The sequence below is a fragment of the Epinephelus fuscoguttatus genome, linkage group LG11 (genome assembly GCF_011397635.1).
Source record: "Epinephelus fuscoguttatus linkage group LG11, E.fuscoguttatus.final_Chr_v1".
NCBI classification, from domain to species: Eukaryota; Metazoa; Chordata; class Actinopteri; order Perciformes; family Serranidae; genus Epinephelus; species Epinephelus fuscoguttatus.
This window is the reverse complement of record NC_064762.1, coordinates 33,860,073-33,875,200: the sequence shown is the minus strand read 5'-3', so window position 1 is coordinate 33,875,200 and position 15,128 is coordinate 33,860,073. Positions and strand designations below refer to the sequence as shown.

General features: G+C 42.4%; 1 protein-coding gene across 5 annotated transcripts in view; it reads right to left on the bottom strand.

The window, feature by feature from the left end:
* The window catches only part of enah (ENAH actin regulator), a 182,170-nt gene that overhangs the window by 10,353 nt on the left and 156,689 nt on the right, over positions 1-15,128 (bottom strand). For 3 of the 5 annotated variants that reach the window (XM_049589641.1, XM_049589640.1, XM_049589638.1), the window contains exons 6-12: positions 9,523-9,675; positions 6,799-7,133; positions 5,848-5,981; positions 5,458-5,506; positions 3,875-3,926; positions 3,523-3,589; positions 31-115 (exon numbers count right to left, since the gene is read on the bottom strand). In XM_049589641.1, coding sequence (XP_049445598.1) covers positions 31-115; positions 3,523-3,589; positions 3,875-3,926; positions 5,458-5,506; positions 5,848-5,981; positions 6,799-7,133; positions 9,523-9,675 — 875 coding nt within the window. Of the gene's footprint in view, positions 1-30; positions 116-3,522; positions 3,590-3,874; positions 3,927-5,457; positions 5,507-5,847; positions 5,982-6,798; positions 7,134-9,522; positions 10,324-15,128 lie in introns of all 5 variants that reach the window. The other 2 variants (XM_049589637.1, XM_049589642.1) reach the window with 2 other exon arrangements.

Genomic DNA, 15,128 nt, shown 5'->3' with positions numbered 1-15,128 from the left:
TTTCAAGTCCCTGAATGTCTGTTCACCTACCTGTTTCAACCTGTCATAGTCAACAGATTCTGTTGGCACACCGTTGGCACTTAAGGATGCAGTAGGTGTAGGAGTGGATTTAGGTCTGCGAGGAGAGACAAAGCACACAAATAAACTCAGCGGAAAAGGAAGAAAAGGAGACAGAGGATGAGGTGGAAAAACAGGACACTCAAAGGTCAAAACTAACTGAATTATCGTGATCACTAAAACCACAGCATTTGACTTCATACCAGCATCTGAAGTACTATTAACTAGCCTTGAGATACAGCATTAGACTGCAACTCATCTGGACTTTAAGAGTAGCTGGATAAATATGACACAAACTGTACATGTCTAATGTAAAGAAATATAATTTCAACTTTTATGCTGTAAACCTGAAAAAACAATTACGATTATCATCACACACAGGGAAGCTCTTTCCTGAGCCTTTCAGTTGGTCGACAGCAAAAACCTAATGTACTGACTTATTTGTTCACGTATTCTCTACTAGTTCATTTCATTTGTACAAAAAAATGGTGCCAAAACAGTAGTTAGAAGCAAACTCCTGGTCACAGCATGCACACACACTTAAGGAAGTGCACTCGCCTTGACATGCATGTAAGCCCACAAAAGCAAACACACACACACATAAAGAGGTGATGTCTCAACAATTTATAAAACTTAAGAACATCCTCCTATAGTGCAGCAGGTGTCCATGTGTCATTTATTTCAAATATTCCTCAAAAAGACTTATTTCTCCCGTTTGCATCTGTCAGTGAAACCTGCTGCCCAGGTGCAACCTATGAGCAGCTCAGCTCCTTTTTTTCTCCTCGCATGTCTGAAGAAAAGCGATAAGCCAGGAGGATGCCAGCAAGTCAGGAAAGCAGCCGCACTGAGAGAGGTCCTTACGCTATGTGAGAGTCATCGGGGGGGAAATTCACTGAGCAGCCAACCACTTTCAAGAGAGGAAGTGTGACAGGAAGGAGAAGTGAAAGAAAAGGAAATGAGCTCGGCAGCAGATCATGTAGTAGCTATGGGGTGGAAATACTGCATACCGGAACACGGAAACTGTGCTTGTGGTCCTTTACTTTTCAGATTGTTTCCAGTGTAAAGATAATGCAGGTAGAGCGAACAAAAGAAACTGATTCAAAGTCACAGCTGCACACTTACACTCAGTCCAATAAATGTTTTGTGTGCCTATATTTTTTTACAATCGTCAAAAGAAGAAAAAGGGGAATTCATAGACGTTTCTTTTACAATTCAACAGCAGTTTGGCCCATTGCCATAAATTCTTCTTTCATCTGTAATTTCATACTGAGTGGATGATTTAATCCATATCATTAGAAGTCAACAAAAGTGTAAAATGCTATAAAAACCTGCAGCGTTACAAGATCATGTGCTTGAAAAAGTGTGCTCAGCTCTCTGTGGGCCACATATTAAAGTTACTTATAATAAACTGGAATAAAAAACGCCCATCTGGTCTCCTCTCTCGTGCATGTGCGCGCACACACGCACACTTACACTCACAGCGGGGCCTTATCTGTGAGCGCCTGCTGGATCTGCTCTGGCTCTACAATGATAATACTGTGCCAAGTCTCCTCTGCACTGGGCGGACACACATTTCTGTGTGTTGGTGTGTATGATAGGGTGGGTGTACAGTATGTGACACGCACATTTGGGTTTCCCTCTTTTAAAGAGAGAAAGAAAAAGGGCAGCAGGCAGAGCAGCATGCAGAAGCAATGACTAGATCACATTAGAAATCAATAACTGGTTGAGGAAGCACCACATGACTTATTGTACCAGATGGCACGTATCAAACAGCAGACAGCGCTAGCCCCTGCAGGTTGGTACATTTGGAAAAGAACACAAAGACAACACAGGATTCCAAAGGTTTCATCCAAGCATTTGAAGATAACCCCTCTCCAATAAAACCACGTCCATCACAGCAAACGTCGATGATTGTTTTAAAGAACAGGATTTCTCAAACTCTCCGGGGCCTTTTCTCTCTACCTGTTGGAGGAATCTGCTCCCATGGGATTTCTCCACGGAGACTCTCGTCTGTGTGAGCAGCAGAGACACTGACTTAACAAATTACAGCTTAGCATCTATCTGTGTGTGTGTGTGTCCCCAGCATAATGAGGTGGCTTTGGGTCAGGACTGTTTATAACGGCCACTTAGTTTTTTTCAAAAGGCTACTATGCACTCATTTTCACACTTCCTTACCTTCCTTATTTACATTTCATTTAAAAGAATGCTACTGAACCTTAAAACACACAAATGCATATTTTCCTCTTACCTGTAGTGCTATTAATCATATATATTGTTTTGGTGTGAGTTGCAGAGTGTTGGAGATATCAGCCATAGAGATGTCTGCCTTCTCTCCAATATAATGGAACTAGATGGCACTCAGCTTGTGGTGCTCAAAGTGCCAAAAAAATAAATGTGCAGCAATGTCTCTTTCCAGAAATCATGACTTGGTTACTCAAGATAATCCACAGACCTTGTTGTGAGCAGCTTCATGTAGGAACTATTTTCTTTCTATCAAACTACACCAACCAACCATATCGCCGCATAGAAGGAAGCGTGCATCTACTCATAAACAAGAGCCTGTGCTCATGATAGCACAAGACATAAATATTAATGACATCCTCCTTGGCTGACCTGTAACGGTAGCTAGCTCAGTTGTGCTAGGTGAGGTAGCAGTAGATGCATGTTTCCTTCTGCACAGTGATACGGTTGGTGGGTGTAGATTGGTAGAAAGAAAATAGTTCCTACATGTTCACAACAAGGTCTGTGGATTATCTTGAGTAACCAGGCCATGATGTCTGGAAAGAGACATTGCTGTTGAGTTTTTCAAAAAAAAAATTTTTGGCACTTTGAGCACCACAAGCTGAGTGCCATCTAGTTCCACTTATAGTATTTTGGAGGGAAGGCAGACATCTCAACAGCTGATATCGCCAAACTCAGCAACTTACATCAAAACAATCTAGTCTAATCTAATCAAACTCACCCTATAAGCCAAAAAGGCTGGATGTTAACCACCAAATGTCACCCAAAGTTAGCAGTGAAATTAAGGAAACCTAAATCTAGAATGGACAACATCCAACAAAATCAATAGTCTTAACAACTGCTTAGCTAAATTTGACACTACCCTCTTCATCTTCATTCACACACAGACACCTCAGCTTAAAGTTGGGTGTCTGACGTACATATAACGTGCACATGAATGCGGCACAAGCTTAAGTGATGTTAGCCACTGCTGAACGGCCCCAGCAGTGCATCATGCTAAAGCTAGCTGATGCTAATGCTTTAATGTGCCCCTGTGGTGGATGTTTAGTAGCATCGCTGCTAGCCATTCAGAGAGGCAACACACATGAATTATGATGTAGATACATTATACTTGGGAAAATTAAACTTGTGAACAACTTTAGCATATAAAATGTACTTCGGCAACATTACACAATAAATACTGAGAAATTACATGTTGAACAGAGAGGGGGAGATGTACTGTACCTTCCGATAACTGGAGATTTGCTACCGTTCATGGTGTTTGTTCTTTCCCATGGCTTCCTGGGCATGTCTAACGAAAAACAAAACAAAAACACGGCAAAAAAACATGAAAACAGAACTCCTCTTACCAAATGACATGAGTTCAGCTATCTGGTGATGGTAATCATAATTAAAAAAAAAGCAAATTAACTTCCAATAACCAGAAAATAGCAGATCTGCAGTGATGAAAACTAAGGGGAAATGTAGATTCATGCTAACTTGGATCACTGTAGCCTGTATTAGGAAGATGCATATTTGTTCCTGTTGTTGTTTCTGATGTTTCCCCTTCAGTCTTCAGATTCCCTCTGAAACTCACCTGGTGTGCTACAGGCTGACACTTTAGGGGTTGTGTTTATCTCGCCCTCCTCCTGTTGAACAGACACACAAGGTTCAAAGGTCAAACATGAGTCCCCTCAGAGGACAGTTTATACACAGACTGGATAATGGGTATGGTTTGCAAACACCAACATTAAGACACGAACAGATTTTGACTGTGTTTTAATTAAAGTTCAAAACACCTGAGATCATAGCTTATGTGTCAAATAAAATGCTATAAAACAATAAAGGGGTAAATAACACCTCAAATAACACAACGCACTTGATTTGTGGTCAAATGATTTGGGATTAAAAAATTTATCTGAAAATTAAACAAATAAAATTCAAAATCTGAACACTTTATTTACAAAACATTAAACACATCTTTTTGAGAAGAGTTTGTATGTATGTATGTATGTATGTATGTTTTACTTTCATTCTATGACCAAAACAATATAAATGCACAGACAGTAAAACATGGCGGCTGGAAGTGAAAATGTTTTTTTTTTCCACAGGGCATGTCCTCTGGATGGTAAAGTATCATTGGGTCATCGTCGACATAAGTCAATACAGCATCGATCAATGACCACGTGAGTTTATTTACCAATTAATTACCAAAGTATTAAATGGTGAAATGAAATATGTACGGTGAGAATTGGTCTTGTTGTAGCAATGGCATTTAGGCTTTGCTGTGCCGACTGAGACTCTAAATACAGGATTTCATCTGCGCAAGACAGATGTGCAGACGGTAAGAAAATGGTGACCAGTAATTTCAACAATTTCAATTTCAACCTGTGTAGTGCATAGGTGGTTTGTGATGACTGAAAACTAATAAATAATTAATAATATGTTTCTTCAACTGTGAAGTCAATAAGTTGATTAAGTCAATACAATGCAACATTCCTGCAGATGTTTCACATTAAAAGCTGACCAGAAAGGGGCACATAATGCCCCTTGAGGTGCTGGAGGACCTTTCATGTGAAAGGTGTGCACATGAAGTGTCCAGTTTTATTGACGTTAGCTTAAAGCTGATCAGACAACATCAAAGTGCAAGTGACTGGACTCAATTAGCAAATTAAAGCAGCATTTCTGTTTAAAGAGAGAAACTCAGAGCAGTAGAGAGGAGAGTCTCACATGCACTGATGGAATAAGTGTTGTAGAAATGTACACTGTAGTTTATTGATCACAACATCAAAATCAGGGAAACATCCTCCTTAAAATTAAATACATTTATGCATTACAAATAAAGGCTAACATAAACCTGTTGTTTTCTTGCAGTTCAGGTATTTGAGACTTTATGCTATGTGAAAGTAGTAATTAAAGACTGGAATGTGTTACATGGCATCCACCCAAGGCACGCAGACCATCACACAGACAAAGCACTGAGTGATTGCGGACTCATTTCACACAGGAATGCAGTGAATGTAGTCCACCATGTACAGCCCGGACACACTGAGGAAACTCTGAGTGTTATTATCACACAAAGGAGCAACTGTGAGATTCAGCAGTGAGCAGTAAGAAATGATATTCTGGACCTAGATCAAACAAAATGTACATATGACAGATATGACTGATGATACTTACTGATCTCTGGTCAGGTTCAGGTGACGAGCCCTTCTCTGCGATTCTTCTCCTGTAGGACATAAAGACCAGATACAGTGACTTCATGCTGAATAACAAGTTGCGTTTTTTGACATTAGTATCATCGACCACAGCTCAAACCCTTTTTCAGTAAAGCCTTTAGTTCAGATCTACCTTAATTCCACAGTTTCTTTGACTGCTATAAAATACAGTTTGAATATGATTTTACTACAGATGAACTCAGAATAAATACATTTAATAAAAAAATAAGAACCACAGAATGTTTATTTCACATTCTGTAATAGGAAACAAGATCTTGAATTCATCAGAAACAGCATATGTGCCAAGACTGAGATATAATGGGGCTAACGATGACATGTGATGTGACTTTACCTCCTGGCCAACAGGGCGCTCATCTCCTCCATCAGCCCTCCTCCTCCGGGCAGAGGGCCGTTGCCCCTGGCTTCAGATTTGGCCCCTCCAGCCCCCAACATGGCTGCTGCCAGAGCTGCCCCTGCATCATCACTCTGAAGGGAAACAAGCAACAACACTTATTAAACACAAATGTAACAAGTTCTTTACAATCAGAGTGATGTATTAACCTGACTTTGAGAGCTATAAAAGAACTAAAATACGGTTGGTCTTTTTTAATGTTGATTCTATATCAGAAAATCCAAAAATACTGAAACATGCTAAATGTTTTCCATCCAATTCCTAGCTGAGTTATATGTTTTGTCATGTTATACACACAGTCAGACATGCAGTGTTTAGCATGAAGGCTGTCAGCATTACATATAAACCTCCTCTGAGGCTGAGATGAGATGTGACAGATGGTGACTATGTGTGTGTGTGTCTGATTGTGTGTGCATGAGTGCCTCAGTGACAGTGATTCTGTGTGATTATGTATGAAAATAATGTGCGAGGGCTGTGTGTGTATCAACAGTGTTTCTGTCAAGTCAGAGTTGCACTGAAAACAAAGGACACAAAGACTGACAGAGAAACAGCATTCTGTGTGTGCAACTTGTCACTTACTTTTACACACAGTCTTCATTTTCATATTTGCTATATTTTATATTTTATTTTATGTATGTCCTTCCATCTTATCGTACATCATACGTCACTGTCTTATCTTATCTTGCTTTATCTTATTTACTCTTTATTACTACTTGTGCTGTTTTTACTCAGCTGACCCGTTCCCTCGTCTAGTACACGTCATTGTACTATTGTCCCTAATTCTGAAACCTGAAACACATGCAACTGTCAATTTAATATCTATGTACTGTCACTTGCACAGATGTGGCTTGTCAAGCCCTCCATTGATCACACAACCAATCAAGCGCTCACCCTTGGCACTTTGCGCAGCTTGGCTCCGGCGAGGGCAGCGGCCAGGCCTGAGGTGGGACGGTCCTCGGCAGGAGAGAACAGTCCGGCGGGAAGGGGAGGCGCCGGGGGAGGGAGGGGGGCTCCGGGAGGAGGGGGCGGACCTGGTGGAGGAGGGGGGGTCCCGCCTGGAGTCAGCGTAGGAGGGAGAGGAGGAGGCGGGGGTGGGGGAGGGTGGCCGGCTGGGGTAGAGGGGGTGGCAGCCGGGGTGGCAGCCGCAGAGGTCACAGTGGAACCGGGTGGCAGGGGTGGAGGTGGGGGAGGGGTGGGGGTGGTCAAGCCCGGGGTCTGCACCACGTCTGCGGAGGGCAGGGGAGAGGGGGTGGGGGATGGGCGGAGATACAGGAATAGAAAAATTAAGTTTAAACTGTCAGTTTTAAGGAAAGCGTTGCTACTCATTGTACATCTCTGCTGAGGGAAATGCTTTCAGACTGGATTAATCCATGACTGTGAAACTAGCTTACTTACTTTGCATATATGTACAGAATTTACTTCAGCATATTCTGATTTCCCTTTTAGAAAGTAATGCATCTTTCATATTTCTCTGTCTACACCTGTCAAATACACATTTACCAAACCTGTAATATTCTACTGTATTATTGCAGTACTAGATAAACCTGTCAAAATACATTACACAGTGTTTCAGCCTTCATAAGTCTTTACATCAACAGGGTACACCAGTGTCATTCAGTTTGTAGTGCAGTAACGGTGGATGTAATTTTCTAATGAACATGGAATACACACATCAGGTATGACAGCATGCCACATTATAACATAGCAAAGTTTATTTAATGAACATGCACCGTTAGTGAGAAGTAGTGTCAGGGTTTAGAGTGAGTACTAGGGTTGGGCAACATGACAAATTGGTACATTGAAATAGTGACAATGAATGTCAATATAGTGATTGCCCAACTCGATCTGGAAGATATACATTCCAGTAAATGGAGCCGAGACAAAGCGATCAACACTGAGCATGAAATCAATGAAACACACTGTTTGGAGCAATGACACATACACATACACACACGCGCGCGCGCGCGCGCGCACACACACTCATAAGGACACATAATGACCAAAAGAAACACAGGAACTATGGCAGCAGTCGTATGTAGGTCAATACCATCTGCCCAAATAAGAGAGAATTCATAGATTGCTTAAAAGATGATACATTCATAATCTGATACATGTGAACTGAGTTTTATCCATTTTAAACAAAATGGCCAGATATTTATTTAGTAACTATAAGAATTAATAATAATTATTTTGCTCCCAGTTCTCATCACTGACTGCAATTGGATCTATGATAAAATGTGAACACGCTGAGTGGTGATCAATATTAAACCAGCAGTCCAGTCCCTTCAAGCCAATCAGTTTGATGATGTCTGAGGTCAAAGGTCATTAGAACAGCCCCCGAGGCTAATAAGAGAAATGCCAAGGGTCACTGGAGCATTGGTGTTTTTACATATAAATGTTGCTTGTCTGATTATTCATTTCAAGACAAATTTAAAGTTTTATCTCAATTCTTATCACATAAATATTCATGAATGAAATTATAATGAATTCAAAAAGAAAGCTATTACAGTGAATATTAGGACTGGGCAATGTATCAATAATATGTCGATATTTATCGTCTTAGATTTTGGTTATCGTAATATTTTAAGTGTTGTTTTTTCCTGGTTTTAAAGGCAGCATTACAGTATAGTCATATATATGCACATTGCTGATGAGTATTTATCAAAAATCTCAGTGTAAAAATTTTGTGAAAGCACCAACAGTCAATCCTATAATATGGTCACATTATCAGCACTCAGGTACCTGTTTAAAAACATTGTGAAATTGGATTTTCTCCATATTGCCCAGCCATTTTGAATATTTAATTTGGTAGATGAAACCAATAAGCACAAGAAGATTTGCTCAAGTTTAGTGTCTCAGTGGCAAGCTTGATGTTCCCCTTTCTGTGAAGTGTCATAGGACAGCCAGTGATCTACTGGTGTCTCATTAACCAAGAGAGAGCATCCTGTTGTGACTCGATACAATAAGTTAGACTGTATTTAGTTAGACTGCACATTGACTGAAGGAAATGCAAAGTCAAATGAGGGAAAACCAAATGGCAAAAATCATAAAATCAACAAAGAGGTGATAAAAATTCAGAACTATGACTGAGAAATGAACTGACAAAAGAAAAACACATCAACCAGGAGATGACAAAGGCTGTGGTTTTATGCAGACTTCAGTCAGTGATCTGTATCCATGAAGTAATAATAGATCACTATCATACAGATAGACATGCCATGCTGAAAAACCACACATACTTCATATCCAATGAACAGTCAGCCAGACACATGGACATACATGCAGTTTATGAGTCTGACAGAGAAATTAGACAGGCCTGAGCAACAGTAACTTCTACACCAGGAGATCCCACAACAGTCACCACAGCAGCTGTTTGAATGTCAGAAACTACAGCCAGGGTTGTTGAGGAGGAGTCAGGACCGACACTTTCCCCTCTGATATCAGCCTGTATTACGGGGCTCACTTTGTGCTGTGGCCAGCTCAGTGGCATAGTAACAGATCCAACCGTGTTCAGTAACCCCCCTGTTAGTGTGTGAGTCACATAGCAGTGAGAGACAGAGAGGGGAGAGAGGTAGTGAGAGAGAGAGAGACAAGAGTCTGGACTGGAGGCCTTACCCTGGGACTGACAGGAGAAGCCCCCCTGAGGAAGGTGGGTCTCTGGGCCTGTAGCTGTGTCCGGCTCCCCCGGCCCCGACAGGCCCAGGCCCACGGGGAGGGAGAGGTGCTCAGCAGAGGCAGAGGTGGCGGCGGCTGCGGCAGCAGGGGGTGCTGTGGAGGGAGAGGGCACACCAGGAGCCTGGGATGAGGAGGGGGGAGACGAGACGAAGGAGGAAGACGGAAGGGGAGCTATGGGGGAAGGGAGAGGGGGTGGGGTGGGTGGGGGAGGCGGGGTGGGGCAAGCGATGCCGATAGGGGTGTGGCTGTGCGGGATGGTCACAGGAGAAGGTGCGGGGAACATGGGCGGGCCGTTAGGAGCCGGTGAGGGGGGCTTCTGGGTGAGAGGAGAAGGTGCTGCGATCGGGATGAGCGGCCGTGGACCTGCAGCCTTCCCTGGGGGGCTGCTTATCATGACAGGGGGTGAGGGGGGCAAGGGAGTGAAGTTGCAAGCTGACCAAACGACAGACTTTGGTGGAGGAGGCGGGGCTGGGGCAGGGGCCGGAGCAGGAGGCGGGGCTTGAGGGAACGCTTGCTGTCGCCTCGGGACCGTGGCGTAGTGAGGCAGGACTGGGTGGAAGGCAGAACCGAGCGAGGTGGCGAATCGGGAGGCCGAATGCCTTAGAGGTGGGGTTGGTGGAGTTGTGGAGGAGGGCGACGGCGTCCCAGGTGCTGGATAAGTGGGCGTGGATGGGGATACGGGCGTGGAGGACGTCCTGCTGTACTCCTGAGGCGTGGGGGTGTACAGGGTGCTTTCGAAAGCTAAATGTACGCCACGTGAATGGAGAAATCAATCAAAGACAAGACAGGACAGAAGGGAAGGAGTGACGGAAGGAAGGAAGGAAGGAAAGAAGGTAGGAAGGAAGCAGCCGTCATGCATACAGGAGGGAAAGACAGCAGGTCAGGAGAGAGAGAAGGAAGGAGGGAGGGAGGAAAAAAGAGAAGGGGGCAGATGAAGCAGGAAAAACCAGCACAGAGCTATACCAAAGTTTTATTCCAGGTTGTGTGTATTGTCTCGGGTTGAGGTGATGCTACTGTGTTAGTGGACAGGTGTTAGCACTGTGGACAGAGCCAGAGACACAAAGCCTGTTCGCAAGAGAAGAGGGGAAACTGAGGAGCAAGAGTTTACCATGTAGCACACAACCATAAAATAGTGACCAAGTAGATGCAACTTATTACCAATGACTTCAAGCCTGTCCAATCAGCACTAAGACACTAAGTCACATACAGATTTAAACAAATGTACCCAAAGGCCCAACACGCACCACTTCATATAACACTTATCAAAATAAAGTAAGCCAACAACAAGTGGAACAGAATAACTCTGGATCCAGTATCACATCCAACAATCAAAACAAATACTGCAAGTAAATTCAGTGGAGCATGTGCATGTCTACCTGGTCTATGTGTCACCTATATCTATGTGTGTGTTCTCATGCTCACATGTACATTATCATACAACATGTGTAAACCTGGTTTGTGGCAGAATACTGTTGAAAACTGTGACATCAACTGTAATTAAGAGGACTATGAATTCATAAACAGAAGTTTTTCAACCAATTAGACTGTTGTCGGTACCTTGACAGCTTGCAACTAGCAGCTCATCTTTGACCTTTGTAAGCTCTACTTTTACATTGTCAGTTTTGATTGTGACCGCAGAGGTGGTCTTATTTGCAATGAGAATAAGAATAGAGTTCCAAGAGACTGGGGGACACTCCAAAACACACTCAAAACATGAATTTGATGTTAATGAAACACATTAACTTCTAGTTTAGACTACAGAACTGTTCTGGTGACATCTGCATCCTTCTGAGTAAAGTCATCAGCTTTTCAATCTCCCATTAGTTCCTCATTATTCCAGGGCAAGCTGACGCAAATTCATTTAAACAAACTACTTTTTTCCCCCAATTTTTAGCCATGCTATTGCAGCAGCACAACTCTAGAGATGGCAATGTGGGTCTTTCTGTCACTCTATCACATTGGTCCAGACTCAAATCACTTAACATCTACTTTATGGATTGCCATGATATTCTGAGAGGAGGAATCCCATAAAATTAGGTGATCCCTGTCTCTCGTGTCATCATCAGGTCAGAATTAAAATGTGTTCAATTCCTGGAGTTATGACCCAAAACTACAGACGGTCCCATCAGCCTCAGCTATACTTTGCATTTAGTGCAAATGGGAGAAGTTTGACCAGAGTGCTTCAATTTATTCATTTTAACCTAAAATAGGCTTTTTCCCCTTACCCTTTGCCAAGAAATCCCTTTTTGGCAGAAAGCCCCCTAGGCAAACTTTTCTCAACAGCATGTTTGGTGCTAATTAGCAAATGTTAGCATACTACAACTCTCAACTATGATTGTTAATCTGGCAAGCATTAATCACGGCTTAATTTCAGCATGTTAGCATACTGACATTAGCATTTAGCTCGCAGCATTGCTGTGCCTGAGTACAAAAAGAACCACCGGCATGCCTACAGACTCCTAGTGCTATTTTAGAAATGCCGCCATATTTTTTAAGTGAGGATGATGTTCTAGGTGCTGTGAACCCTTTTCTCTTATTCATACTGTTACTTTGACAGAACAGCTTGTATATGAAGGTTCAGGGTCGCAGTTTTAAACACGTAGGTAACCTGAAACAATTGTAGTTGCACCAAAACTATGTTGTTAGTAGTAGTACATTCTCACTAACATAACATAACATGAAATATGTCACATGACAAACTACGTTACTGGTTTAAATAACTCAACATTGACGTTTGGTTTCACACAGGACACAAATACCTGTCTCCTGGGTGAAAGTCCTGTGTCTGGTTAACCCATCCGTCTACCTCAACTTTGTCACCCTTTATTCTACATCACCTGACTTCCTGCTTTGCTCCTGTGATAGCTACTGGGGCCACTAGAGGTAGATGCCTAACAATAAATGTAAATATGGGTTGTAGTAAGCTGCTTATAAAAACAACCTATGGGACAGTCTTGTCTTTCCCTGTGAAGTTAATGTCCTCTTTGCTTTATCTTTTTCTGTGCATTTCCAGTACAGTGAGTAGTGTTGGGCTATATTTTATTACATTTTATTATGTGCCATTCACTTTTATAATCACACTACACCCATCTCTTTACTTTACAGGTCTTAATGGTATTTAATAACTTACTGTATACTTTTATATGGAGTTTATATGGAATGAGTGGGAGGACTTACTGTCACATACCATTTAAATGTGGTGATTTTGCCTTAAATCCCTCCTCTGTTTCACTATGTGTCTATCCCAGCTGAGCCAAGCTCTCTCCAACTAATTACCTTGATTATGTTTGTTTATGTGATCCTCTAGCGCTTAGCGTAGCCTTGACGGTGTTATATGGAGCTGCCATATGTTTTCTGTGTGTGTGGGGATGGTGTAAAGTTGTTAATCCACTATTCACCTTCTGCTCTACTTCCTCTTACAAGTGATGTCATTCTACACTTTCCTACAGTGCTTATTCTTGTTACTGGAATGAAATTTGTTGTTTAGGGTTGATATGTGTTACTTTTTGCATTGGAGAGTAAGCCATAACACTGGCATAATATTCATGTTTCTGTCTCATAGTTTGAGGGTTTTTTTAATGGGCTGCTGGAAGTCGCAGACATATGTCCATTCCACTCATGTTCCCTTACCTGACACATTTACTCACAGACATGGTTCAAATTTACACATACAGATGCATGCATAATCAGACATGACACACACCTTCTCTCTCACATACACACCACAACACTGACCTGACTGTTGGGTCAGACACACACACACACACACACACACACACACACACACCAGGACCAGGAGTGGAATTCACGTGAACACCTAACCAGCAGTCACAAGACAGATAACCTGATGGATTCGTGAGACTGCCTGGCTCTTTTCCAATTCCTCCTCCTCCTCTGTGTGACTTCTGTTCCTCCCAGCTGAGCGGTCTGACAGCTCATGCTGCATTTACCATTTATCCTCTCTAACTGGAGTCAATGCTCATCCCGACTTCCACTCCACTACTCACACAAGTTCTCTCTTACATCTCTTTTTCATTAAACCTGAATTACTCTTTGCGCTTTACTTCTTCCTCTGGCCAACTTTAACCTCTTCACACCACTACACTATACTATACTATCACCTTCATTGTCTCTCTGATCGTCTTCTTCTTTCACTAAACTTTGACCTTTTCCACATTTTGTCATCATTCCACCACCCCCTCTTCTTTCATTCTCCTCCCTCTGTCTCTCTGTAGCTCTGGGCAGGTCATGTGACTCAGAAGCCCCAGCTTTGCTCTGCCATTCCACAACAATCAACACACGATCAGAACACACTGATTTCACGCAGCGCTGGCCACGTGCGTACAGGAATATTAAGCGCACATGCACACACATGAGAGGACAACAAAGCCATACCACAGCCGAGCTCCTCTGCAGCAAACCAACTTCAGTGACAACTTCAACATAAAAAAGCGGTAATAGCAAAAGAAGCAGTAGATCCACCAGACCACCTTAAAAAAAATCAGTTTTCAAAAATCTAACCAAGCCAATTAATTGCTGCGAAACACTTAAACGATGGTGATATTCGAAATACACACTCCCGTGCAGGTGTGTGTGTGTGTGTGTGTGTGTAACACAAGAGATGCAAGACATTATTTATCATGATGATGGGCCCAAACCACACACACACAGTCACTGAGTAAGGCAGATGACGCCTTCACATTTCGAATTTCACTGTTTTTGTCACTGAGTGAGAAACGTGTCCAGCATGTCACTTGTTTCCTCTCAGTAACAGTGAACATATTCAGTATGTGTAGCCATACTCCACAGTGTTGCTAATTAAACAATGCTAAGTAGTTATTTCAGCCAACCGAAGCACCAAATAAGAACAATTCAACGGGACCATTAGGAAAAAGCGAACAACTATACAAGAAATTGCAAAAACTACATAATAAAGAGCCCAGAATGATGAAAGTGAGAGTGGTCGTAACAATTCAGCTACTCTATGGTAGTGATTACATGACAATCATTCAAGGACAATTTGTCTGTTAACAGTTCAGTCAGTGTTTCCCACAGAATTAGATCCTATTTGTGTGGGGTGAGGGGTTGGGAGAACAGGTAGCCTCTGTAGCAATTCAAACTCGGCATTCTACCAGCATAAACCCCAGCACTGGATCAGCAAACTTTCTTTTGCTGCTGTAATGGGCGTAGCCACTGTGACATCACTCACTGGTTTGTGGAATCCCATCTTGACATCTCGAGTTTGGCATTTTGGCCATCGCCATCTTGGACTATTTGACCCAGAAGTGACCATATTTAGATGAGAAGCTGGTGCTGTGGAGGAGTGAGGGGTGGATCTGACTGAGAAGCCAAGGACAGTATCGCCAGACAGCCTGTCACTGTAAGTGGCCCGCCCTTAAATGTGCGTAACTTAAACCCTTAATAAAATGAAATCGGGTAAGTTACAAAAAATGAACCCCCCATACAGCTCTCATGAAAAGGGAAAATAGCTATAAAGAGCAAAATTGTTTTTTGTACCAGCCTATAAACACGTTTATTTCTGCTGT